This window comes from Phoenix dactylifera, chromosome 18 (genome assembly GCF_051530095.1).
Source record: "Phoenix dactylifera cultivar Ajwa chromosome 18, Ajwa_hap1_PhDact_Kaust_v1.1, whole genome shotgun sequence".
Taxonomy (NCBI): domain Eukaryota; kingdom Viridiplantae; phylum Streptophyta; class Magnoliopsida; order Arecales; family Arecaceae; genus Phoenix; species Phoenix dactylifera.
The window spans coordinates 18557691-18585625 of NC_143207.1; the positions used below are offsets into that span (position 1 = coordinate 18557691).

Genomic DNA, 27935 nt, shown 5'->3' on the forward strand with positions numbered 1-27935 from the left:
AGCTCTATAAGAGAATCACACTTGGGATATTGTTCCATGTCCTTCTGATGTTAAATCCATTGGTTGTAAATGGGTGTATTCTATGAAGCTACGTCCTGATGGGACTGTGGAAAGATATAAGGCTCGGTTGGTTGCTCTTGGTAATAGACAGGAATATGGAGTAGATTATGATGAGACTTTTGCTCCGGTGGCTAAGATGACTACAATACGGACAGTTCTTGCCATTGTTGCTTCTAAAGGTTGGGCCCTACGACAAATGGATGTTAAGAATGCTTTTCTGCATGGTGATCTCAAGGAGGAGATTTTTATGACACCTCCACTAGATTTATTCACTACACCATCTTCTGATGTGTGCAAGCTGAAGCGCTCTCTCTATGGCTTGAAGCAGGCACCTCGTGCCTGGTTTGATAAGTTTCGCTCCTCATTACTTGGTTTTTCCTTTGTCCAAAGTCAGTATGACTCTTCCTTGTTTCTCCGCAAGACTGAGAATGGAATTGTTCTTCTCCTGGTTCATGTCGATGATATAGTTATTACAGGGATAGATTCTGTGTTGATTCAGCAGCTTCAACAACACCTACAGGCTTCATTTCACATGAAGGATCTTGGTTCTCTTCAATATTTTTTGAGCCTTGAGTTGAAGTCTGGACCTGCAGGTACTTTCTTGCACCAACATAAGTATACACAAGATTTGATTGCTTTGGCTGGACTTCAAGATGCTTCTTCTGTTGACACACTTTTGGAGGTGAATGTAAAGTATCATCGTGAGGAGGGCGAGCTTCTTTCTGATCCCTCACTGTACCGACAGTTGGTTGGAAGTTTGAACTATTTGACCATAACTCGGCCTGATATTTCCTTCGCTGTTCAGCAAGTTAGTCAGTTTATGCAGACTCCTCGACACCTTCATTTGGCTGCCATCTGTCGTATCATTCGCTATCTGAGAAGCACTCTAGATCGCGGCTTATTCTTTCCTGCTGGTTCACCTATTCAGTTGAGGGCATACAGTGATGCTGATTGGGCTGGCTGTCCAGATATGCGTCGCTCAGTTACGGGCTGATGTATGATTCTTGGCAATGCACTCATTTCATGGAAGAGTAAGAAATTGGACCGTGTTTCTAAGTCTTCAATGGAGTCTGAGTATCGAGCCATGTCCTCTGCATGTTCTGAGATTATTTGGCTTCGTGGATTGTTGGCTGAGCTTGGGTTCCCTCAACTTGAGCCCACTTCTCTTCATGCAGATAACACTAGTGCAATTCAGATTGCGGCTAATCCTGTCTTTCATGAGCACACCAACTATATTGAGGTGGATTGTCACTCTATTCGTGAGGCTTATGATCGACGTGTTATCACTCTTCCTCATATCACCACGGATTTTCAGATTGCTGATGTGTTTACCAAGGCTATGACTCGTCGACGCCATAAGTTTCTAGTTGGCAAATTGATGCTTCTTGATCAGCCAGCATCAATTTGAGGAGGGATGTTAATAGGATCTGCAGGATCTACATGTCCTATTTACATATGGTTTCCATAGCAAATTTAATTACCTTTATTTCCGCAATCTACTCATTTTCTTTGTTATTTCTATTAACTATGTATAGCTTAGTCAAATTGACAACGAATACAGTGAAAGCAAAAGAAATGCTTAGAAAAAAAGATTGTAGAAGGAAGTTAGATATTGGCATGTATTAAAATTTCAATGACTTGCAATATAGACAAACTAGGTGCAAGCTTAATTGGATTATAAAACAATACAAACAATGAGTACTAATATATGCTACAGATGATTTCAAATTCCATATAGAATTGTGAGTTTTGTCTTCAAGTGGACTCTGTGAAAAAGAATCACCCCAAAACCATAAAAAGAAGGGTATCAGTGCCCAAGGTCCGCCGTACCGGTGGCGGCCCGTACCGGTCCGAACCCGTGGCGTACCGGTCCGAACCGGTCCCGTACCGGTTCTTCAACAATAAACTACCGGTACCGGATTCGACGCTGATCCGGTACCGGTCCCCGGCCGAACCGGCCCGTACCGTCCGGTATGGACTGGTACGGCAGACCATGTCAGTGCCTTTGAATGTTCTTTCAAGTTACCACATTGTACAAAAATTGATACAACAAAGAGGACCAAAAGAATACAGCAGGCAACCATCTCTAATGCACTATTAATTCCATCACCACAAATAGAGGACAACAGAAAATAGCAAAATAAACCTGCTGACAGGAAGTCAAAATTGCTGCACTATAAAGAAAGCAAAATAGCTGCAGTTAAAGATAAGCAGCAACAGCGACAGTGGTATCAAAAGAAAAAAAAAAAAAGATAAGCCAGTGCTATCAAAAAAAGGAGCAGCAACAGCATTATATCTAGAGAACTGAAGAATATATATACATATATACCCAAAGACCTCAAATTAAAGAACCACAAAGCACTGGTATGCAGTCTACTGCAGAAGAGGAAAGAGTCTAGAATGAACTATGTTGCTACAATTCGTTAGACAAAAATGTAGGTATTTAGGACATCAAATAGTAATGGTAAAAGAGATAAAACAAGCTAAAGCAAACTTTATGCTTATAATTCTGCAGCCTACAGAAACTCCATTTAAGCTAAAGCAAATACCTTATAGCAGCTTTATGGTGTCAGTGAAAATTATAAAACAGCGTATTCAGACCGCCACCTCCCAGTTAAGTTCATTCATGGACAAAACGAGATAAAAAGCAAAATAGGAAGGAACATGGAAAAGAAAAGGTAGGCCACTAAGGATTTTGACCTGCGCGATATAGCTGGCAATAGGATGATGGAAAACCCAAAAGAGATACTATTGCAAATCTCGCTTGGACCCAACTCCTGCTTCAGCAGCCTGCCAAGGTTTGCTCTTTCGCTGGCTTCCATTTTGCCAAAAGCCGTTAGACCTAGTTGACTCCTCATTGTTGGATCTCACCCCAGTACCATTTTCCTCCAGGACTGATTCAGAATTTTCTTTTACTTGTGAATACCTCTTCCTCTTCTTCCCATTCTCAACTGTCGAGCCTTTTATATCTTTGCTCGAGGCAGAAGGTTTCACATCATCTCCTTCTTCTTCCTCAATCTTCTCAGTATCCTCTTTGTCCAAGTCTACTTTTAAAGGTTTTTGTGGCCTTCCCCTCCTCTTATATTTAGGAAGAACCTCTTCACCACCACTCCCTGGATCTTCATGACTTGTTACTACTGTTAACTTCCTCCCCTTCCCTCTGCCTCTACCCATTAATCCAAAAGCCAAATCCAATCTCTAACAAGATTTGAAAACTAATAAAAGATGCAAGAGAGAAACTGATAACATATTTTATATTTCAAAAAGAAAAAGAATTCACATAGAACTGGTAAGTTCCAGATAATCCGAAAAACAGACTATGATTAAGCATCCAGATTGCCTTTCAAAAAAAAAAAATGTCAAATGCGATGTTTCTGAAGATACCACATGGCAGTAGATAATCCCAAAGAAACAGATGCTTCACTTATTTTCCAAATATTGATCCCAGGAAACTACACAGAAGGAACAAAAACTTCATCTTTTCATTAGCATCACCATAACCAAAACTGAAGAATCTACAAAAGGTCACCCTTGGAAGATCAAAGAAATCCCTCCTTTGAAAATTATTAAACATATTAAAAATTATTAAAAATTTCCCCATCATCAACCAGTCGGACATACAAGATGATCAAAATGCAAGAAAATCAAAAAATCACTTAAAGAAGATCCAGATCTAGAATCTGTCAAAACTAAAACCCCACAGATAATCTAGACACAAAATAACAGGGAAATCAACCTATAGCATCAAATCCGGACCCAAAATCAAGAAACATATCTATAATCCAGAAAACTATCACCAAATAACACCAAAATCTTGAACTATAAATCAAGAACCACGAAGTATTCAAAGAACACGAACGAAAATAGGAATTGGAGAAAAATGTCAAATGCGATGATGTTTCTGAAGATATCACATGGCAGTAGATAATCCCAAAGAAACAGATGCTTCACTTATTTTCCAAATAATGATCCCAGGAAACTAAAGAGAAGGAACAAAAACTTCATCTTTTCATTAGCATCACCAAGAATCTACAAAAGGTCACCCCTGGAAGATCAAATAAATCCCTCCTTTGAAAATTATTAACCATATTAAAAATTATTAAAAATGTCCCCATCATCAACCAGTCGGACATGCAAGATGATCAAAATGCAAGAAAATCAAAAAATCACTTAAAGCAAGATCCAGATCTAGAATCTGACAAAACTAAAACCCTACAGATAATCTAGGAACAAAATAACAGGGAAATCAACCTATAACATCAAATCCGGACCCAAAATCAAGAAACATATCTATAATCCAGAAAACTATCACCAAATAACACCAAAATCTTGAACTATAAATCAAGAACCACGAAGTATTCAAAGAACACGAACGAAAGTAGGAATTGGAGAAAATGTCAAATGCGATGTTTCTGAAGATATCACATGGCAGTAGATAATCCCAAAGAAACAGATGCTTCACTCATTTTCCAAATATTGATCCCAGGAAACTACAGAGAAGGAACAAAAACTTCATCTTTTCATTAGCATCACCAAGAATCCACAAAAGGTCACCCTTGGAAGATCAAAGAAATCCCTCCTTTAAAAATTATTAACCATATTAAAAATTTCCCCATCATCAACCAGTCGGACATACAAGATGATCAAAATGCAAGAAAATCAAAAAATCACTTAAAGCAAGATCCAGATCTAGAATCTGTTAAAACTAAAACCCTACAGATAATCTAGGCACAAAATAACAGGGAAATCAACCTATAACATCAAATCCAGACCCAAAATCAAGAAACATATCTATAATCCAGAAAACTATCACCAAATAACACCAAAATCTTGAACTATAAATCAAGAACCACGAAGTATTCAAAGAACACGAACGAAAATAGGAATTGGAGAAAATCACGAATATAACGACAAAACCCAACTAGAAATCAAGAACCATCTCGAATCTAAAAGAGAAAGCAAGAAAATACAGAAGTGGGCATGGATCGCTTATCGGGTCTCCAGCGATGGCGCCTCCGCACCTTCTCGCCGTCATTCTCGTCATCTACGGTGCAGATATTGATGCACGAGGACGACCCAAAGAAGCCATGGACAAGGACGATGCCACGATCGTCACCACGCTCATCGTCGCCACGAAGAAGACCTACAGAAAGGGGAGAAACAAGACCAAGAGGACCTTGATTCCAAAAGGAAAGCAAGAAAATACAGAAGTGGGCATGGATCGCTTATCGGGTCTCCAGCAATGGCGCCTCCGCACCTTCTCGCCGTCGTTCTCGTCATCTACGGTGCTTGATGCACGAGGACGACCCAAGGACACCATGGACGAGGACGGACCCAAGGACGAGGACGATGCCACGATCGTCACCACGCTCGTCGTCGCCACGAAGAAAACAAGGGGGAGAAACCGAGACAAAGAGGACCCAAGTAACGGGAGAAAGGGGTGGGGCCTCTAATATGGGGAGGGAAGTTTAGCCTCTAAGTCGGCAACCCTTACCGGCTTGGTGATAAAATTACTTATTTATCACCAGTTGAGTCATAATTTCTTAGATAGATTGAAAAATTGTTCTAAAGTCCCTCTTTAACATGTTGAATTATTTTTCATATTTATCATGAACATGGCTTATAAGTTCATTAAGCTATAAACACCAAATCAAGCCAGCAATTACCGTCGGTTTGCTTTTTAGCAATATATTTTTTTTTCATGCTGCTTTCTACATACCTTCTCTTATTCTCAGTCCGAAAATATTAGTTAAAAGAGATCTATCAATTAATATATTTATTTATAAATTGCGAGGCTCAATTAATATACTGAAGAATCAAGAAATTATACTCAAGAAACTATTCAAAACAAAAATATGGATTTCTTATAGGAATCAAAGAAACCACAATAAGAAGGTGAAGAAAAGCACCAATTGAGCACACCCATATATGTTGTGACTTGCGGTTCCTTTCATCCATTGAAGTCCCTCAAATCAAATTTCTCCAACTCCCGGATTCTAACCATGTCATCCTTCTTAGCTAAGATCCCCACCCGTTGTCCTTATTGGCAAATGGTAAGGTACCCGAGGGGATGTATGAATAAATCTTTTTTGTCTTTATGACAAAGGTGCATGAGGCAGATTTTAGAATCGATCTCCTATAGGACTTCCAACTTCTTGAAGTTCTCTGGCCAAATAGCCTCAGGCACAGCATCATGATTGAATGCGAAGTACAAAGATGCAAAGAGTGCTTTAGTTTTATGTGGGATTGAGCTCATAAAGAATCTTGTTTCAATGGATAAGAGGCTTTGAACTAATTTAATGGATGAGACTGATCTTACTTTTTGTAAATAACAGAGATTTCTTTTTGATAGATATTTATTTATAATTCCAGCAGTACCTCATAAGGTGTATATATTTTTAGAATATGAAAAGAGGGATATTCTAAGAATAATTAAAAATTCTGACTATTATTGGAGCACTTTGAGAATAACAAAAATTTGTTGGAAATACTGATCTAGTGCGCATCTAAATTGTTGCATCTGACCTACTCTTGATGGTAGTCTAGTGCCTAATTGGACTGCTATAACTAATGCATATCATTGTCTGTCAATTTTTGCAGTTTTCTATGATGCATGATTTGTTTCCCCAAAAGGATTAAGACTCTAAAACTCTATTCTACATTAATGTTGGGTACTTGATTGTGATCAATCTTTTTCCTCTTTTTCAACAAAGATCAGCAGGGGCACTTGCAACTGATTGTACTGTATGTTTCCATCTTCTAAGGATGGCTATACACTCTACATATGCTGAAGGAAACCCCAGGATACACTCAAAAACTATTTTCAAGAAGAACCCAGAGGATTCGAAGATTTATAATGGCAACCGTACGAGGTCATCACTCTTAAGTAGAACAATTATGCGCATGTTAGATTACCTGATATCATAATTAGATCTCCACATTTTAATGCGGAAAGAGATGGTTTAATCTATCAACCAAGATGCATGCAACTTGCCTTGATAAAGGTGGGACATCTATAGCTACAAGAAGCCTGATCATCCTTCGGCTGCAGACATTGGCCGCACCCAGCATGTAAAGATATCCTTGCAGGGATGCAACTGCTGCAACTTCTGTAATAGTGTAACCTTAAGGCCAATCGAACCCTCCAACCACCAAAGTCGAGGAAGCATCCATCTTACTTAGATGCAGTTTGTCCCTTGGGGTCAATTCGGCCACAAGACCAAGATGCAGGAAATAAAAAAAAAAAAAATGCATTCTCACTTACATGGGCTAGCTTTACCATTTACATGCCCAGCCAAACAACGTACTTGCCCCACTTGTTGCAGCTGGGTTCTTTAATGAAGAAACTCATGCTTTATTAATTAGATATTACAAAACCTGCAAATCCCATCCACCTATAATTCCATGGTTGATCAAAGTTAGCTTTTACATGTTGCTTATTTCAGCTATTCTTAGACAAAATGACATATAACAACCATCAAATATGCCACTTTTAATGTGCATCATAGAAGTGAAGATAAATAATTGCAGACAGGTGGAAATTTGGAATTAGTAGTAGTTATCAAAGACAGAAAAAAAATTAGGAAAATTATTTTTTTATAAAATTATTCTCAGAAAGCTATGAATGTTATATTGAAGGTTTGGTGTATAATATAGTATAAGATTTATATATAAAAATATAATAAATAACTATGCAATATCATCACCTATAAATGGAAATGAGTCAATAATGATAATGCAAGTCAAAGGCCAAACTTAGTTCTACAAAAAGAATGCTAAAGATGACCCATACATTCCTTGCTCCATTCCACGTTACAACATGGTGCCCAATTTACATGCAACAATAACAACATGGTAATACCCTTTCACCTGGTATAATACCTAAGATGAAATAACCAGAGTCCAGCTACAGTAGCTTTTAATGATCCATTCATATGCATTAGCTGTTATTGGTTTCCTCTGCTTTACTTCAGCCACTGTCCAGTTTTTATGATTTCAGGGTCCAATCTAGCAGTTAATTCAATCTAGAACTCGGCATGATGTCGAAGACAAGCGAAACTTGCACTAGGTAGCGAGGTCACACAACGTAAACCAAGAGATGGACAAGAATTACGCAGCAGCTCCCCAAGTAAGAAAACTATACAACATTGCCTGCACTCACCAAGCAGACCAAGTAATGCACCAGACAACTAAAACCGCTATTGTTTTTCTTCCACTGGCGTTTACACTGGGATTTCAGAAAGTTTTAAAACATTCCATATGCAAAAAAGATAAATTACAGTACTACTGAATAACACATGTTTATTCAAATAACAAATCAAAATGAAGGGTTGCACCTACTACTACTGATAAAAAGCCTGACAACTTGATTGATTATTTTCCGAGTTCTCTGAAATGCTCTAGCTTACTACCATAAGTTGCATCAAAATTGGGGGTTGTGATTTTGCTGAAGACGACAACTGATTTCGCTACAGCTTGAGGAAAACAAATTCTTCAATGGCTGGTATCTCCCCAATCTTCTTCAGAGTTTCTTTGCTTGGCCCCTCATCAACACCAATTGCCATAACTGCATGCTTCCGTGGGGCAATCCTTCCAACGCTCATAAAACTAACATTTACATTCTGCTCGCCCAAGATGCTCCCCACTGTCCCAATCATCCCTGGCTGATCGACCTGCCTGCAGAGGATCAGACTTCCTTCCAAGCTTACATCCACTTGGAACGATCCTACCTTGGTCAGATGAGGTATCCCATCCTTTACCCTCCCTTCAACTCTGATCTCTCCAGTCTCAGACATTGCACTTGCAAACCTCGACTCCACGTTGGCAATCTGGACCTGTATGAATTCTAGAGGGCTCTCTGGTGAACCATCCAACACAACTCTCTCTTCTGTAATGCGGACCCCTCTTTGTTTGGCCGTGAAATCAGCATTTACAAGATTTACAAACACACTAGATATGGGCTCAATCAGACCCTTGGTGATCATGGCACGAAGGAGCCTAGTGTCAAGATCATCAGGAGCTCTGGCAGATGCATAGGTCACCTTCACCGATTTCACTCCACTACCACCAGCCACAAGCTGGACAGCGAGCCTGCCAAGCTTTTCTGCCAATACAACAAATGGTGCAAGCTCCGAGAGGACCTAAAAATGTAAAAGTTATTGTATTAGTTCCCCCGTAGAAATGACAGGAGAGGTACGAATAGTGGTTCCTCAGGCTTGGAGATAAAGTTTGATGAACAGATAATATTTTACTGCTCTTGGAAAACAAGCATATCACAAGGCTATCAGAAACAACAAATTTGGCAGGAGACTTTTTCATTTTTTAAACATCAGATGGTGATGGCCTTGCAGACATTGTATAAAAGAAAAGGAGTGTCTCATGCATGCACTGGCTCCTTTTACACATTATTATAACATACATGATGTATGGAAGCAGTTATCTGACATATGGCCTAATGATTATATGGTCGCTTCCAATAATCAATCCAGCAAACAATGGTGTAGAAATGCTCAAAACAAAAGGAGCTTGGCTAAACTCCTTCCAAAGAAGGCTACTTGACTTGTTCATGTGGTAAACCTCACATGGTGGAATTCTGTGGTTGTCAAAGTTTAAGGGATTAGGAGAGTGCAATTCCACACAGACAATTCACGTTATCTCCTGCCAGAAGGAGAGAAACCTAACTGACTTAAAACAAGAAGTCTTAACTCCTACATTTGGGGTTGGAATAACAGCCCCTACTTCACTACCAACAGGTTAGAAAGATAAGACATTATATTTCTTCATACTATACGTGTTTGACTAATTGTATTTGGCATGTTCTTCCAGTAATTTTATTATTTTCCTTGGAACATTAACATTTCAAAGCATGAATGGCGGGAAAAAGGGTGCAATCATGTAAGATCCCCATACCTCAGCTGGAACCATTGGTGCATTTACTGCAGTAGCAGCAAGCTCGCCTTTCAAGGCACCTACAACAGCTTCAGCTATTTCAATGGCTACTCCCTCCTTGACATCACAAGCACAAGAAAATAATGATTACGAGATTACTATTTTATTAGATAAACAAGTAAATTAATACTTCAAAAGTCAGATAAGACCGTTCACAGCACCTGTGCTTCCATCGTGCTGGCACCAAGATGCGGGGTTACAGTTACTTTTTCATGAAGCACTAACTTGTTGTCAGCAGATGGAGGCTCTTCTGTGAAGACATCGAGAGCAGCCTGATTGATTCACATTCACAGTTATAAGACAATCATTACTTTCTCAAACTTCCTAAACATATTAAGCCAGAGACGAGAGAATATGATCGAAAGAGAACCTGTGCGACAATGCCAGAATCAAGGGCCCTGACTAGAGCTTCTTCATCAATGACACCACCACGAGCAACATTTACAATTCGTACTCCTTTCTTCATTTTTGCAAAAGCCTCATCATTGAGAATCTTGGATGTGGAAGGAGTAAGAGGCATATGCAATGAAATGAAGTCGGCGGCTGAAATAGCTTCATCGAAGGTTACTAACTCCACTCCTATAGCACGAGCTCGGTCTGCAGCAGCATATGGATCGTGTGCAATCACATGCATCCCTAGCCCTTTAGCACGTCGTGCAACTTCTGATCCAACCTTTCCAAATCCCAACACAGCAAGTGTTTTCCCAACAACTGATACACCAACATATTTGCTGCGCTGCCACTTACCTGTTGAAAAAAATATCATTAAAAAAAAAACCATTAGACAACTTTGTTGGACAGCATGCATATATAATATCAAAAACAACAAAATGATGTAAGAAAGTAGGTATAGCTTGTGGCATGGGAAAGAACAAAATAGAATTCATTTAGGTTGCAGGAACAGGTTAGCCAAGGTAAATGAAAATTGAGCTCACAGCAATTCGTAATATGTTCAATAAATACCTAGAAAATTACTTCAACTGACAGATCTTGATGGACAAGTAAATGTAGAGGATCAGTAAACTTGAAAGCCCTAGGATTCCCCACATAAAGGGGGGGAACCCTAAACGCCCAAGATACCAAAATCTTTTGTGACATGTCGTTGCATTTGTTTTAAGAATTAAAGGAGAATAGTTCCTAGCATCCCTGCCATGGTGTTTGGGTTTTTGGTAGAAGCACCATGTCAATGAGAATCTATTCATTAGAGATTGCATGCAATTGTAGGTCATCCAAAACTCTATATCACACCATGTGATATCTTAAAACTTCTTGAAAGCTCCAGTTACAAGCACCAGAAATCTCTCCTCAAGAGAACTTCAGAAAGTTTCTTGTTCATATATAAAGGTATGATAAACTTCCCATTTAGTGCCTATTTGGATATATTCCAGAAGGAATTGGATTTGTTGGCCTGCCCAGCCTGTAGTTTTCTAAGGGCCCACCCAAGTCCTAGCCTAGATCCTAGCCTGTGGGCCTATTGGTCTGCAGGAAGGAGAGAAAGACCCATGGAGGTCTTTCTTCCTCTCATAGGATTCAGGCTGTGGGGATGTTGGGTTGACATGGACCATACCTATTTAGGCTGCCAATCCATAAATCCATCAGTAAATCCAGCTCAATCTTACTGGATTTCCCAAACACGGCCTTACTAGAGAAAATAATTACCTAGAAAACAAGAAGAAGAAAATAGAATTCAAATATTAACAAAGGGGCTTACATAAGTATCCTTCGAGAGTGCCAGCATCTAGGAAGGAATTGCTTCATGAAATTTTATGGAATATGTAACAATTCATTTGCTAAAAAATTATTAAAGAACCGATTTTGTTTCCATAAAAGTAAATGTAGTTAGAAGTTGAAAACAATTTAAAGGCACAATGTTTTTGCTAATTGCATATTAAAATCATGGAGCAAATGTCAGAATAAACATTCTTTAGAGCTCATTATTTCTTATGCATCAATAGGCAACACTACAGAATCTTACAAAAGTGAATTACCAAAAGAATATTATATTCGTTCACTAACAACTCTACCTTCAAAATGTTTCCATTTCCAAAAACCCAGCAGTTTGTCTTGGAATGCCAAAATATTGAGATTAAAAGTTTTTCTTGGCATCTTTAGAGTATCCCATGAAACAGTTAATATTGCTGGTTTACAAATTGAAGCAATAGAATAGAGTGCACTGGCTTATTAGAAACCAAAGTTATAGAGAATGGTCTGAAAAAGATTTACCGACAAACTTGAAACAAATTGGAACATATAATTGACTAGGATAGTTTTAGCAAAAGAATATTTTGATTTTAGGAGGGTTTGTCTAAGTGACAGTCAATTTTTAGAAGCATCCTCAAATAAATTCACAGTATATAGGTTAGGTACAGCCACTCTTAAATTCCAATGCTGTGAGATCCATTTTATCCTTTGAGATAAAGGAGAACAAGGCTTTGATTTTTGAGGCCAGGAATAGACAAAGTAGTCATAAGGATGGGTCTAAAAAATATAAAAGCATTTAAGGCAGCCAATTGACAAATTGAGTGCTTCACAATAACACAAATCATGACAACCATTCAAAAACGTATAATACAAGGCACCGATGTTTAGATCCTGGCAAGACGGGGGGCATCCCACCCTATTCCTGCGAGAAAATGGGAGTAGGACAGGACCTCAAAACCCATTCATGTGAGGAAAGAAGAAGAAAGGAAAGAAGGAAAGGAAAGAAGAAGACAAGGAAAAAAGAAAGGAAAGAAAGAAAGGAGGAAAAAAGAAAAGAAATAAAGAAAAAAATAAACGAAAGAATAATAATAATAATACCATGATATTGACAAAATGAAAATGGAATTACGAGATTCTATTATCCATCTAAAGTAAATCATAGCATAAAAGAACCACTGCTCAAGCAAAAATATACAAACAAACAAACTTGCCAATCGATATCTCATATTTGGTTGTTAAAGAAGGCATTTTTCAATCGTGCAGCACTTTCAAACCGACGTCCAGATCTATTAGATTATAGTGTTAGAAGCATACCAACTTTAAGGGAGGCATCAGCCTGAGCAATGTTTCGGGCCATGGCAGTGAGCAGAGCAATCCCATGCTCGGCAGCAGCAACCGTGTTAGCCGTGGGGGCATTCACAACAAGACACCCATGCTCGGTGGCGGCGGCAAGATCGACGTTGTCGATGCCAACCCCGGCGCGACCGACGACCCGGAGACGGCCGCCGGAGGACTCGAAGACCTCGCGGCCGACCTTGGTGCCGCTGCGGACAATCAAGGCATCACAGAGCGAGATCTTGGTGCAGAGCTCCTCGGGGCAGAGGTTATAGGAGCAGTCGACGTTGGCGAACTCCTTGAGAAGCTCGAGACCGGCTTCGCCGAGCTTCTCCGCGACCAGGACCGTGGGCTTGGCGCCGACGCCGACGTGCTGGGCGGCGACCACGACGAGGAGGCCGCGGCGGCGGAGGGGAAGGCGGAGGCGGGTGGCGGAGGCGGGTGGGAGGAGGCGTCGGGAGAGGGAGGAGGGGGGGTGGATGGACGGGGAGGAGATGACGTTGGATGCAGCAGCGGACGCCGCCATTCTTTACTTATTGGACTCTCTGTGTTATAGTCTGTGAGCAGAGCACGGGAGGCTTCTTTGGTATTTATAGCGAGAGAGAGAGAGAGAGAGAGAGAGAGAGAGGAGCAGGAGTTTAGGGATCGGGGAGTCCGGTTTCGGCAATGGGTTTTGGCGTTGGTGGGTTTTGGGGTTGGTGGGTGGGGCTGGGCTTTTGAGCCGGCGGTATTCCATCAAATACTTGACGTACATCTTTTCCGTGTCCCGTTGCCAGAAGTCAAAGGAACCCTTTTACCTACCAGTGTGAAACGAATCTAGATGTAGACGTAGTGGCAGCCCATGATTTTCCGAACATGAATAAAAGAATCTCTAGCAGGCTAAGTCCGTCTTGGGGGTGTAGCTCATATGGTAGAGCGCTCGCTTCGCATGCGAGAGGCACGGGGTTCGATTCCCCGCACCTCCATTCCTTTTTTTCTTTCTTTCTTTTTTATTTTTCTTGGACCATGGGTTCGAAGCTATTTTGTTAGGGATATCTGAAATTCCTAATGGGCCAACTACATTTATGAGTAAGTCCGTTCCTTTTGTTCTTTCTTTCTTTTATATTTTTCTTGGACCATGGATTCGAAGCTACTTTGTTGGGGATATGTGCAATTCCTAATGGGCCAACTACATTTATGAGCAATGATTGGATGGGCTAAAAGAAGTTGCTTTATTGGGGCTATCTGAATGCCAAATGGGCCAACTACATTTATGAGTAATGATATGAATGGGCTAAAAACAATGTTGGAGAAGACAAATTAGAGCTTTTCCCAACCAGTACGCACTCTCCTGACCTGAATGGGACATGGCAGAGTCAAGCTAAGGATTACAGAGTTCAGTCATTCATCTTCGGGTTGAACTCATTCAAGCTAAGGCCGGCCCCGTCCAAAAAAACTACACCTTAGAATAAGATTCTCCAGAGACTTTCCTTTGGCTACGCAAAAAGGTGTTGCAAAAAAATTATGCTCGGGTTGATAATATTATGCTCTCTATCAAGTTCAGTCCGAGCATAATTTTTTTGCAACAACAGACATCAGTTTTTCTTTTTTGGTGATTAAAAGCACAGATCTGAAGAAAAGTAAATCCAAACTGAATATACGAAGAAGACAAATTGGATACCAAAAACAATTCTTTTATTTCTTTTGTATAAATAAATTTAGCCTAATGCCACACTATGTATAACAATGTATGCAATGGTATTACAAAAACCACTAACCTCACTTCCCTCAAAAAAAATTAAACACAAGATCGCTAACAAGATAAAGAAGTTACTATGCTTTCCATATAACTACTCCAGTAACCAGAATAATTACATCCTGAGAGCTACAAAACTGTGGTGCTTCCATGACGAACACCTCCTCCTTCAGTTTCCACCCCAACTCGGAACATAGAGATCCGGATCACGATCAGAACCATTCATCATAGCCAACGGCTGGATCCCTGCAAGCACACCCGCTAGTGCTGCTCTTGCACTCGCAAGCACATTGGCCTTCCTCAAAATAGCCCTTTGGATCGTCTCCATCGAAGTATGGATCGTCTCCAGGTCTCCGAGGTCGAGCAGATGGATCGAATCCACCCACCAGAACTGGCCGCCCGGCGGCACCCCCGGTTTGCGGTCCAGACAGCTCGGCGGCTCGTCGGAGGCTGCCAGGTCCTGGCCGAGTGGTGCGCCGAGGTACCGGTCGATGACGGCATCGGCGGAGGGGTGGCCGAAGGACATGGGTTTGCCGCCGGGCGAGAGAGTGATGACAGCGGCCTGGATGCCGCAGAGGACGGCGAGTTCGCCGGCCTTCTTGAAGATGCCCTTCCGGCGCTTGCTGAAACAGGCATAGAGCGCATCCCTGTTCCTGATAGGCTCCATGGCGATTTTTCTGCGCCCCTTGCCACATCTCTTCCTCGCGATCTCCATGATGGCGTGGGAAAAGAAGAAAGGAGAGATCTGGGAGATCGAGGACAGAAGGGAGGAACTCCAAAGATCTCCTCGACGGCTAAACCTAGGCAATTGAAGGAGAAGGAAGCGAAGGCTGTGCTAAAGCTTCTGGCGCTTGGTCTGTTGTTTATGTGGGCTCGGAATATTCCATATTTAGACAAGTCCGATCGATGTTTTACGTGCACTCGGACGTTGCCATAATTCGACAACTCGTCTCCTATCAACAGTAGGATTACCAAAAAAGAACAGTAGGATTCGGCATGGTCTTCGTCGAAAAGATTCGTGCCCGGAAACCGTTTACTATATTGTATATATTGGCTACGTAAAGAGCCTTTAATAATAATAATAATAATAAAGGTATCTCAATTTTTTAATATTATATTTAACAACAAACTTTTAATCCTTTAATCCGTTCATTAACACAGATTGGACCTTCAAATCCGATCATAATAAACCTAGCACGATGTTTTGTTTATGTTTATGGGAATAAGGTTGTCTAACCAGGTACTAACACAGAAAATTGAAACAAAAGCCAATTTGTTTTAAGTTGCAATTTTGAGTACGTGGGAACAGCCCAGAACTTGGTAGGTTTGTAGCTTTATATGATTTGGGGCCTAATCGTTCTAGCCTGGAAATCTTGACCCAGAAATTTCGTGTTGGACTCAGGTCACTTGGGTTGCTTGGGCTATCCAAGCCCATTGGAAGCTGCCATTTTTGCATTATTTATATACAAAAAGCGTTGCTAAAGCCTTCATGTGGTTTTTTTTTTTTTTTTTTTTTTTTTGAAACAGGCATATCATACGTCACGGATATGGATACACCCAGAAGAATCGGCAAATAAAAAGTCCTAAAATGCACCAAGTATCTCATCCTCCCCAACCCATAGGGTGCCTCCTGAGTGGCTCGCTACATATGCCGCCACCCCGTTAGCCTCACAATATACATGCATAGCCTGAAATGTAACATTCTCCATCACCATCACCCAAATATCACGGAGCAAGGGATGAACTCCACCATCACTGCTCGGGCCCCTCTGGACCCAGCTGATCACCATGGCCGAATCATCCTTCATGTAGTGCGGTATTATAAATTACATGAGTTCCTAGCTCCCTGCTTAATTTAAATAACTATATTCTACAAAATTGTTGTTGATGAGTTATTGATCTTTTCATGAAATTTGATAATAGAGATGGTGATAGGAACATACTTTTCAAGCTAAAACTTTCTAACTTGTCATTTAAAGAATAATATATTTGTGTTCCATTTCCTTTAGATAGCTTCTTTTCCTTAAAAAAGGAAACAAGGTCTAGGCTTATTTGATAGGCCCATTTTATGGGCTAATTTTTTTATCCTTTCATCGAATTTAAATATCAAAATGGTAACAAGAAAATTTTCCATATGTTGATGGAAATCGACCTTTTCTAGTTTATATTTTAAAGAATAATAATTGCTTGCCATTTTCATGGTTATTTAATTATCATTTTCTTAGATGGGTTTTTTTTAAAAAAATTATATCTAGGCATATGCAATGGGCATAAACTTAATCTAATCCACTATTGGTTCTATTTTTGTTGGATTTGGATCTACAATAGATTTTCTATTTTCCAATGCTGGCGTATGCCTAACAACAAGCAGTACAATACTTAAAAGATTCGCCACCAGTGTATTTTTCTTTCTTTTTTTCCTATCATCAAAAAAAAAAAAAACATTGGCACCTACGTGGAGCTTGCTTAAGCGTGTCAACAAACGTAGTCCTATCCATCCATCTCAGTGCTTCATGTATCCATCCAGCTCATTCTTCCGGTTCAAACACAGCTAATCATATATCCATGTCACTCCCACGTCTCATCATCTCCATCCAGAGATCATCAACATCTTCTTCCTTGAGACGAAAGCAAGATACTGATCTTAACTTTGCCAAAGAAGTAAGTTTCATCATTGAAACGGTCAAATTGGCTCATGTTCATCCACACTAGTCTCCAATGTTCCATGATCTCGATATCCTGCTGGTTCTTCAATCTTTATCTACTTCGTTGGATGGAAGAAGCTAACCTTAATTTCCTCGGTCAATTCAGGTTCTTCATTGAAAAAGTCATACTGAGTTTAATGCAGATTATTCCATCAAAGGTGTTAATGGCTGAGTTGGAGACTTCGTAGGCATGGATCCAATCCAGGCTCATAAAATATTTAAAATCCAGTTAAGTTTTGATATAGTTATACTCAACATTGATCACTTGGACCTGAATTTTTGACTCAGAGACATAGATTGATTCAAGTAAACCAAATTGATCATAGATTTGGCCATCATTAAAGTTTATATTCAGTGGTTACCTTCTTTTATCCGTTATTAAAGTTTTGATTTGGTGGCTACCTTCTTATGGTTGTCACTAAATGTTTGACATTGTATGAGGGCCTACTTGACTCCCCACTAAAAAGGGTCATTCATTGGCTGTCATTAATTGTATATCATTTAGTGTCCCCCACTAAGAATGTCATTTTTGTGGGGGTTGATAATGGCGGCCACTAAAGCGAATCATTAGTGGCGTCTATAGAGCGGCCATTTCTAAATGTTTAAGCTATTGTGAGAGCTAAATCTGGCGGCCACTAAATATCAGAATTTAGTGATAACTCTCTTTATAGCGGCCACAAAAGTAATCAATTTAGTGTCCACAAACTATGGATGCCAATGAAACTTGTTTTTTTGTATGGGCCATAGGTGACTCCCATAAAAACATGATATTTACTGGCAACTTGGGATTGGCCGCCACTAAATATGAAACTTTATGTAGCAATCATTTGTGGCCTCTACTAAATATCTCTAGTTAGTAACCAATATTTTTTTGCCGCCACTAATAGACTTTTTGTGTGATAGCCATCCCTAATTGCCACTAGAAATGCTATCTAGTGACCAAATTTTTGCGACTACCACTAATAATGGTCACTAAAATCTATTTTTGTTATAGTGGTAGCAACTAGAGATGGCGCTCACAGCAAATTCTCTTGTAAATAATCTATATCTAAAGGGGTAGAGTCTAAGGATGCTTGCTATTTCCACGAGCATTGCATAAAATTTTCGAAGCAGTTTTATGTATGCGTGTGTGTGTGTGTATTTCCTTATTTATAATGTGTTCTCAAATTTCATCAAGAAAAATATTGATTAAATTCTTTGAATGAATTGCTATTTGTGTTTTCTATGCTCATTACAAAAATAAATAAAGAAATGAAATCGGCTTTTTCTATGAATTCTTGTGGCATGATATAGTTGTTTTTCTTTTTTTTTTTTTTTGCGAGACAAGGGCAAAGCCCATTACAAGCGTATTCATTTGGCATCCACTTCAATAAAATTTGCAGGTCATCAAGGAAGTCAAATATCTAGGAGGTAAGATGAGAAGAAGCCGCATCAATGGTGAGTAACAAATCTATTGGTTGGTTGCTCTCGCAGTGGATATGCAAAACAAAGAAGCTTACCCATCTACATGTCATTGTTACTAAGAATCATATTATCAACGTCGTTAAGCTTTTCATGTGAACATGTTTAGGAGTAGATTCGATCCAGTATTCTCAAGAGAAATACAAAAAAATCGCCGAACTCTAACTATTAAAAATTAACACTAAATTAAATGAGAAAATTATTCAAAGAAACGACTATGAAACAATTTTCTATGATTTTATGTACTCCAACATGCTTTTTACATACTTCATAGCTATGTTTTCTGCTAATCAAATCTAAAACTTTTAAAATAATAATTTATCAAGCTAATGTTTAAGAGTGGCATGATTCAAAAAATCTTTCTTCTCCTAATGGTCTAGTATTTTGACAAAATAGAGCCACAATTGCATGATCATCAGATGACGTATCTAAAATATTAAAGTGACTTGCATGAATTATGTGTAGGTTCCGTAATTGGATGGCATCATAGATGCGTCACAGAATATGACTAGTAGGACACGTCGGAAAAGTTAAGAGGAGTACGAAGCATTTTGGGTTCCACGATTCGATGGCACCAACTGTTGTCACCAGGGCCTTGATAATTACTTAAAATTAGGAGTGGCAAAATATGACCCGACCCGCTAATCCGATCCGTATTCGACCCGCTATAAACAGGTTCGAATTTGGTCTAAACAGGTTCGGGTCATAAACAGGTTGATCCGTTTAACCTGTTTATTAATTGGGTCGGATACAGATTTTAAATGTCTAACCCGTTTAACATGTTTAACCCGTTTAATAAATGGGTCGGATTGGATCAGACAAGGTGGCCCAAGCTTTGGCCCAAAGGAAAGCAATAACTACCTATCTCCACAGCCCACAGGTTGCTTAGCCCACAGTCCAGCGTGATTTAATGAGATGGGACGGGTCACGAGGTCAGGAACAGGTAGTCAGGCCGTCAGGGAACCCATCTCTCCGTCGCGTTTCCGTCCCTCATCTCTCCCTCCATCGCGTCGAACCCTCCAAACCTCCAATCCTCCATGGATGATGGACCCGGCTCTCTCTCTCTCTCGTTGTCGAAACCTCCTGGCCTCCCACCTCTCCGGCTCTTCCTCTCTTGACGAAAGAAATCCCGAGTCCCGATCAGGAAGGCAAACGGCTTGGTAAGGCGGTGGAAAGTCCGATCGGGAAGGCGACGGGACGTTGGATCCGAGCGGCGGAGCGGCAGAAGCGACGACGCTCGACGGAGGCAGCGGCGCTCAGCGGTGGCGGCTCGGTGCGGCGCTGCAACGGCAGCACAGCGGCGGTCGCGAGCCTCGCGGTAGATCTCGAGTTCGATCGGTGAAGCTCCGGCGTCGACGCGGCAAGACGGAGGCCGCGGGCGGTGCGGGGTGGCGGCTCGGGCGCGGCCGTGGCGAGGGAGGCCGATTGGAGAAGAAGATGAGCAGTGATTTTTTTTCTCCTTTACCCTCCCGCCCCTCTCTCTCGATCTCTCTCCTCTCTCTCTCTCTCTCTCGGTCTCGATCTCTCCCTCCTCTCTCTCTCTCGGTCTCGATCTCTCCTCCTCTCGGTCTCGATCTCGATCTCTCCTCCTCTCTCGGTCTGGATCTCGATCTCTCCTCCTCTCTCGGTCTCGGTCTCTCCTCCTCTCTCGAACTCTCTCTCTCTCTCTCTCGTCTCTTCCCCTCCCATCCAGCCGAGCAGCCGGTCCCCATCCTTTCCTTTCCTTAAACGGGTCGGTCAGGTGACCTGTTTATTAAACAGGTCGGGTTCAGGTTATAAATCCTGACCTGTTTAATAAATAGGTCGGATTCAGATTTATAATATTTTGACCCGATTTGTATCTGACCCGACCTGTTTATGCCTGACCCGACTTGATTGCCACCCCTACTTAAAATTGATGTGCACTTCAACGAAATCTTTTCCCATCTGAGAGGTTCTTTCCTGATAAATTGTTCGCTAAACTTTATAGATATAACATCTCGGACTTCATCTTAAAAAAACTAGCCAAATTTTTTTTAAATATTTTTAATACTATATAAATATCTAAAATTTATTCAGCAAATAATTAATATAAAATTAAATATATATCCATATAAATTTTTACATATTTTTTCATTTAAATGTTAATATTTTCGTCAGAATGAGAGATCAAATCGATTCAAATCTAATCATAAATGCCATAATCGTCTCATGGTTAGCTGCAATGAACCCATTCTGTAACATCTTTTAAGGAGCTGTGATAAGAATTATATTTGTTTTTGACAAATTCTGTTACAAGGCTATGGTGACTGAATTTTGAACTAAATTCATATAAAAATTTCACTAATTGCTCCAATTCTTAGCAGGAGAGATGTGCATCAGTCCATGTGCATGAAAACAGTCTCTCCCTAAATGTATCCATTTGAATTGACAAAAAGTTAGATCGGAAACTCTATAAAAAAAAACCCTCTGTGGTATTGGAGAGGCCGGAAACTGAGAACATGTACCGGAATTTATTGCATCCATCTGATGAGCCCCCGACAAGATCCGCCGAACGCAAGTGGGACAGTCCACTGATAATAATAATAATAATAAAAAAAGCAAAAGAATGGCGAATCTTCTCGAAATTGGAGGATCCTTTCACGCCGCCTTGCCGCTGGAGCCTGTCTCTTTCCGGCGGCCGACAAGCGGAATCGTACCTGGATTCCGGTGCGCACAAGTACACTTAGGCTCGACGTTCCCATATCCTTCAAAAACTGTTAACCATCTTTGTCCATTTTTTAAATAGTCGTATAAACATTTTAATTGAATATTTGTATTTAAATTGGATATTTGAATTTAAAGTTTAAATACCCTATATAATATATAGCATTGAAAAAAATAATTACAGTTCATCATATGTAGCATGGAAAATATAATGCTGGACATCCGGCTATCCGTCATGCTAGTGAGGCATCCGAGGCAATCATGACTGCTTCATCTGAGTTGGCTAGGGACATCTATTGCTATAGCGCCTAGATATGTACTCACATCTTAGGAGCCCACACCTTCTAGCTACCTTAAGATGAACTTTGATGGCAGTCTGTCCACTGTTGGAGGAGGCATGGGTGTTGGCTTTGTGATTAGGGATCATGAGTCCAGGCTAATTGTGGCCGGTAGGCAACGCACTTTTAAGTCATTTGTTCTGAGGGCGGAGCTTAGGGCAGTATAGGAGAATATCTCCTATGCAAAGCGAGTTCTGGAGGCCCAGTGCATCATCCTGATGGAGACTCAGTGGAGGTGGTAGAGTGGATTCTACAAAAGGGGCCGGGAGTCTTCGACCATCGCTTCTAGAGGACGTTAGACGATTACTGTATGAGTGTGTTGTTTTTCAGGTTGGCCACGTGTTCTGAAAGGCGAACAGAGCTGCTAACTGGGTCGCCTCCTTTACTGCTCATCATTCTAGAGAGATTTTTTAGACCCGTTGTGTACCTATCCCTCCACCGCTGTGGAGTATTTTGTCTCTTGACTTTGTAGACAATGCTCACGCGAGATTAGTGTAAGTAGCCGGTTTACCTAAAAAAAAGAAAATGTTGGACAGGAAAAATATACAATACTTTATTGTTCGTTTTTATTGATTTCTCAAACTACCACTAATGTGGCATGGTAGGAATGACCCCACCAATTATAAAACTTTTTTTTTTTTTTGGCATCAATTTCTTGTTGCCATATTTGTCACAAAAAAATTCCATACCATCACACTAGACAAAATAATGGGACAGCAATATAGTCCATATAAACCTTTTTGGCTCCTCTTCTTGGACCCCAGGTCTGTGGAATCTAACAAGAAAAATTAGTTTAGAATTTCAAATTCAAAATATGTATTTACATGAGCTGCAAAAATGTCGAAAAAAAAATTACAGAACATTGGTAGGTAACAACTAACAACATAAACTTTCGATTTAAAAAATTATGAAGTGCTGCAATAATTTTTTTTTTTGCTTGCCTGACCTTTCAATATGGCACCATTGTATTATAGCATAGACTGATAGACATGTGGCTTGCATCAATCCCCTGATGTCATGTTGGACAAAGCAAATTGCATCGATTCCCTTGTATCGCATTCCCCTTGTCATATTTGATAAGTAATTAGATGCTAGAATAGCCACTAATATTTATCACATCACTCGCTAAATAAGATAATGGCGATTGCTTTATTTTTCCATCCCATCCGGCATAACGTAACGGCCTAACGGGGCCCTCCCGACGGCCGTTACCCCAATTTCCCGGACTTGAGGGCTTGTATTAAATCCAACACAAGCAAAAGTTTCAAGTTCCGAGTCCAGACGTACCAAAACTCCTCTATAAAACGTCCCTTCCGGTGGCCTCTCACAAGCAGCACAAGGATCGAGAGAGAGAGAGAGAGAAATAAGAGAGAAGATGGGAGGTTGGGCGATCGCCGTGCATGGGGGAGCCGGTGTGGATCCGAACCTTCCGGCGGAGCGGCAGGAGGAGGCGAAGGGCGTCCTCGCCCGGTGCCTACATATAGGCATAACCGCCCTCCGCGGCGGCGCCGCCGCCGTGGACGTGGTGGAGATGGTGGTCCGGCAACTGGAGACGGACCCGGTGTTCAACTCCGGGCGAGGGTCGGCCCTGACGCGCCGGGGAACGGTGGAGATGGAGGCCAGCATCATGGACGGCCACGGCCGCCGGTGCGGCGCCGTCTCCGGCCTTTCCACCGTCAAGAACCCCGTTTCCCTGGCTCGCCTCGTCATGGACAAGTCCCCCCACTCCTACCTCGCCTTCGACGGCGCCGAGGAGTTCGCCCGCGAACAGGTAACGAAGTCGTTTCTTTCGTCTTCTCTCTATATGCTTTGTCTCTTTCTTTCTTTCTCGCCGCCGGCGATTGTGTCTCCATCCGGCGAAGTGTCTCCGGCCGGCGAAGGTCGTAAAATTATGTGCACGTTAGGAGTGTTTACGTGTTAGATACGCTGAAAAAACTTTCCATTAAAGGTTGTGAACAATCGATGAACGAGGACACGAAATCTAAGATGTTTATTTACACAAAAACAAAAAGAAAAAAATCTAAGATGTTTGGGGCCATGAGAGGGTGGGATCATCTGCAGACCGACTTGTACGACTTTTGTACAATTTGGCACATGATAGATTTTATTAGAGAAATCGATTGGTGATTGGTTAGTCACCAATCCCGTCCATCATATGAACCTTCTGCTAAGTAGTATTTTATGTTAATTGATTGAACAATTTGAGTGTGATTAGCTTCTTCATGGTTTTCATACATAGTGCGATACATGGAAATTTTTTGTATACCCATCTCATATCTTTCAAGTCTTTATCTCTGGATATGAGCTAACTTTCTGAAAAGTCCTCGTGTTGCTTCTATTTTATTTTTTCATGAAAGACAAGTCTTATATCAGAATAATAAAACGAGACTACCAAGACCTATTGCGTAATGTTTTTCAATAATTAATAAGAAATTGCTCTCTAGTGGAAATATGAGCTAATTGTACGATTGTCTCCATCTTTTGATCCATATAATACTCTACAGATGGAGATATGGAGACCAATCACCATCATGGGGAGAAAATTCACTTGGGACCCCACATGAGTGAATATTCTGTTATCATGCACCTCAGAATATACTTTGGTTCTCGGTCATTAGAGCACACAAAAAAGTTGCCGAGATCCATGTATTCGCAATGTTCACGTATCCTAATCCTTAAATTGACACGTATTAAATGATTTAAGGTTGATCGAATCTTTATAAACAATTATTTTTGGTTGGATTTTGTTCACCGACAGCACACGCGTGGATCCTAACATGGCCGGAAACGTTGACTCGAACTTGGGGACCGAATAGTACTAACCTTAAAACCAGCCACCTGGCCGTTCGTTTTGCACAAATCACGATGAACCGGATCGTGTGATGTGCGAATTTTTGCACGGTAGTGAGGGGGCATATGGGCGGCCGCCCCCCGCGCCGCTAAGACTTTAGTTTAGTCCGAAACTTTGGACGCATCTTCCCTCTTGTTTTTTGGTTCAGCTTTTCCTCTGTTTTGGACTGACTTTGGATCCATGGTTTGTCGCAGGGTGTGGAAACGATGGACAACAGCTATTTTATCACCGAAGAGAACGTGGGCATGCTGAATCTCGCCAAGGAGGCCAACAGTATCTTGGTTCGTCGCATCTTACATCACTACTCTTTTAATCTTTTTCATCTATAATGCTAAGGCAAATTAAGAACAAAGCAACACCACTTCTAGAAAAGTGAAGAAAATCTAATGGTTGATCTTTAATTTGGAGGCCGAGCTCCAGCTTTAAATGCAAGTCTTCCAAGTGAGATTTAGCAAATGGATAGCAAACTCAATGCACAAATATGTGATGCTATACTTATATATACTCCTTCAGCAACCGATATCTCATGCTCGGAATCGAACAGTTTGATTACAGGGTTCCAGTTTCTGGCGTTGAGACATGCAGCGCCGGCGCTGGCTCCATGGTCGACAACCCTCTTCAAATGAATGGCCTCCCTATCAGCATCTACGCTCCGGAGACGGTCGGGTGCGTCGTGGTCGACGGCAATGGCTGGTGCGCCGCGGCGACCTCCACCGGAGGGCTCATGAACAAGATGACTGGCCGCATCGGCGACTCGCCGCTGATAGGCTGTGGAACCTATGCCTGCGAGCTCTGTGCCGTTTCATGCACCGGCGAAGGCGAAGCCATCATACGGAGCACGCTGTCGAGGGACGTGGCGGCGGTCATGGAGTACAAAGGTCTCGGCCTCCAGGAGGCAGTGGAATTCGCTATCAAGAAGAGGCTGGACGAAGGCCAGGCCGGGCTCATCGCGGTGTCGAGAAATGGCGAGGTGGCCTGTGGATTTAATACTACAGGGATGTTTAGGGGGTCTGCTTCTGAGGATGGGTTCATGGAGGTTGGCATATGGGAGTAGGCCTGTTCTTCTTGTCTCTGTCTTGATGACAACTATAGCTATGTCTGCCTTCGTGGCCAAAAGGGATCCGTCTCTTCCTTATGAGGGGTCGGTTGGTAATCAATAATCCTTCGTGTTGGAAGGAGAACAGCACTATAACAAGAATATTTTCACTATTGGCAGGCCCTATTCTCCATCTAACCAGTTTAACTTGTTTCGTCACCAATTTAATGGAATGATCAAATTTAGATCAAGATTTTTGGTCTCTTTAATAAACTGGTGATGTTCGGGTTGATAGATTCTTGATCAATCCTTCATCCGACCCGACGGGCACCTGATCTGTCTCGACCCGATTGCCACCCCGACCATTTGTCTGTATCTAACATTTGATATGTAACAAAGGACCAGCAGCCACTATAAACGGCAGACAAAATGATTAGGAAAGTTAGCTTGGTTCGATAATAAGGTTTATTAAGAGTCGATCTATGCCAAACTGATATGAAGTTATAGGTTTAATTGGGTCTAAATTAGGAGCCAATGGATCTTTGGAATCGGCTCGAACCTTTTACCTGTTTGAGAGAAGAATGGGTCTCCCCATGTTCATTTCATGGAGCACCTGAAATGAGATACAGAGTTCTCAGAGAAAGGTCCGAATCTTTCTTCCATCAACTTCAAATAAAATATGTATGTAACCTAACCTGAAAGATAGGAGCCAAAACTCAGTAAAGCAAGTTCTCAAGCCTAAGTGACCAAGAGAGGAAGAGCCACGTCTAATCCTGCATGGAAGTTTCTAAGCAACCATGTAACTCTGGATTTGTGGAATTTCTGAGACAAGGTTGTAACTCCATTTTTTTTGACTCTGAACCTTGCAAGGGTACTGCACATATTTGATACCAGGACAGATGCATCATGAGCAGCTTCAATTATGTTAGCCAGTGTCACTCAATTAGTTGTCATTTTTCCACTATACAAATCTATATCTATATTATTTATCTATTTATTACAAGCAAATTCTGATTGGTGCCTGAGGCTCCGACCAGGAATTGTTTGTCTCCATACAACTTGGATTAAAGACTCCTTGAGTTTTTGTTGGATGTGATCCGAGGGTTAAAACCCATATCTTGCCAACCCAACTCTGCAAATTGGTGTCTGAGATCAGCAAAAGAAAAATCCATTTAATTGCCTTGCATTGTTTCTAAATCTGTCTTCAACTAAAATATCAACCAATCCTGTGCTTTCAGACGGTTGACAAATACCAATCTAATCAGATCACCAAACAACATGAATGAATGATTGTCTACGCAATAGAACTGCTTGAAGTTCCCACCGTATCATAGTCAAACTGAATATCCATGATTTGTGATAATTGCCAACACAGTCCCATGAATTTTTTGAATAACTTTGTTTCATGATTCTGAGAGGAGACCCATCTTATTGCAATAGACGAGCATCATCACGATGACACGGCCTATAAATGATGAACCTATGAAGAGATTAGGTGGCTGACAATAAAATTTCAGAGAACACTATAAAGCAGGAGGTTCAATAATTCACTCCAATTATAAATCTATCTGAGGGTTACCAATCCCTGAAAGTCTAACATGGGCAGATATTCTACAGAGTGATAATCTTCAAGTTCTTCCCATTTTAGAACTGAATAAAACTGAGCTTATGTTTCCATTTTGGAAAAATACAAGCCAGCATGGAGAGGAAGGATAAAGATATAAATATAATCAAGCTAACAATCTAAGCAGACAGCATGAACCTTGTGATGCGGGACAGGAAATTTAGGGAAGAAGATACGAAGAGAAATGGGGGAAGAAGATCTGGAATCCACCAGATGCCAAAGCAATATTTTCATTCCAAAAAAAATACCCCTAAACAAGAGACATGGGGTTCCATATATAGCCCCCTATGCAACTACCCATGATCCCAACAAGTGATCATATAACTACCCATGATCCAATAAACATCATGGGTCACTACAACAACTAAACATAGTCATTACAAACCAGCAACTAACATAAGGACGAAAATACATAATAAAAAAAATACACAAGAAAATAATACTAGGGCTAAAGTG

At 41.0% G+C, this 27935-nt stretch overlaps 4 protein-coding genes and 1 non-coding gene across 5 annotated transcripts; 2 read left to right on the forward strand and 3 right to left on the reverse strand.

Annotated features, from left to right (window-relative positions):
• Positions 1-2590: 2590 nt before the first annotated feature.
• LOC120112340 (uncharacterized) lies at positions 2591-3234 on the reverse strand. The gene has a single exon (XM_088714108.2). The coding sequence runs from the start codon at positions 3232-3234 to the stop codon at positions 2809-2811; it is 426 nt and encodes a 141-aa protein (XP_088570234.2). The 3' UTR covers positions 2591-2808.
• A 5003-nt stretch (positions 3235-8237) lies between these two features.
• LOC120112508 (D-3-phosphoglycerate dehydrogenase 3, chloroplastic-like) lies at positions 8238-13704 on the reverse strand. The gene is made up of 5 exons (XM_039132061.3): positions 13024-13704; positions 10379-10755; positions 10170-10280; positions 9970-10065; positions 8238-9200 (listed from the first exon to the last, which is right to left on the reverse strand). Exons 1-5 carry the CDS (start codon positions 13568-13570, stop codon positions 8529-8531), a joined length of 1803 nt encoding a protein of 600 aa, XP_038987989.3. The 5' UTR covers positions 13571-13704; the 3' UTR covers positions 8238-8528.
• Positions 13705-13936: 232 nt separating this feature from the next.
• Positions 13937-14009, forward strand: TRNAA-CGC (transfer RNA alanine (anticodon CGC)). Its single transcript has one exon. It is a non-coding gene; the product is annotated as a tRNA-Ala (tRNA).
• Positions 14010-14948: 939 nt separating this feature from the next.
• On the reverse strand, positions 14949-15494 carry LOC120112579 (MADS-box transcription factor 23-like). Its single transcript, XM_039132163.2, has one exon. It carries the CDS (start codon positions 15492-15494, stop codon positions 14949-14951), a length of 546 nt encoding a protein of 181 aa, XP_038988091.1.
• Positions 15495-23277: 7783 nt separating this feature from the next.
• LOC103711935 (putative isoaspartyl peptidase/L-asparaginase 2) lies at positions 23278-26078 on the forward strand. Its single transcript, XM_008798258.5, has 3 exons — positions 23278-23739; positions 25014-25100; positions 25364-26078. Exons 1-3 carry the CDS (start codon positions 23344-23346, stop codon positions 25871-25873), a joined length of 993 nt encoding a protein of 330 aa, XP_008796480.4. The 5' UTR covers positions 23278-23343; the 3' UTR covers positions 25874-26078.
• Positions 26079-27935: the final 1857 nt, after the last annotated feature.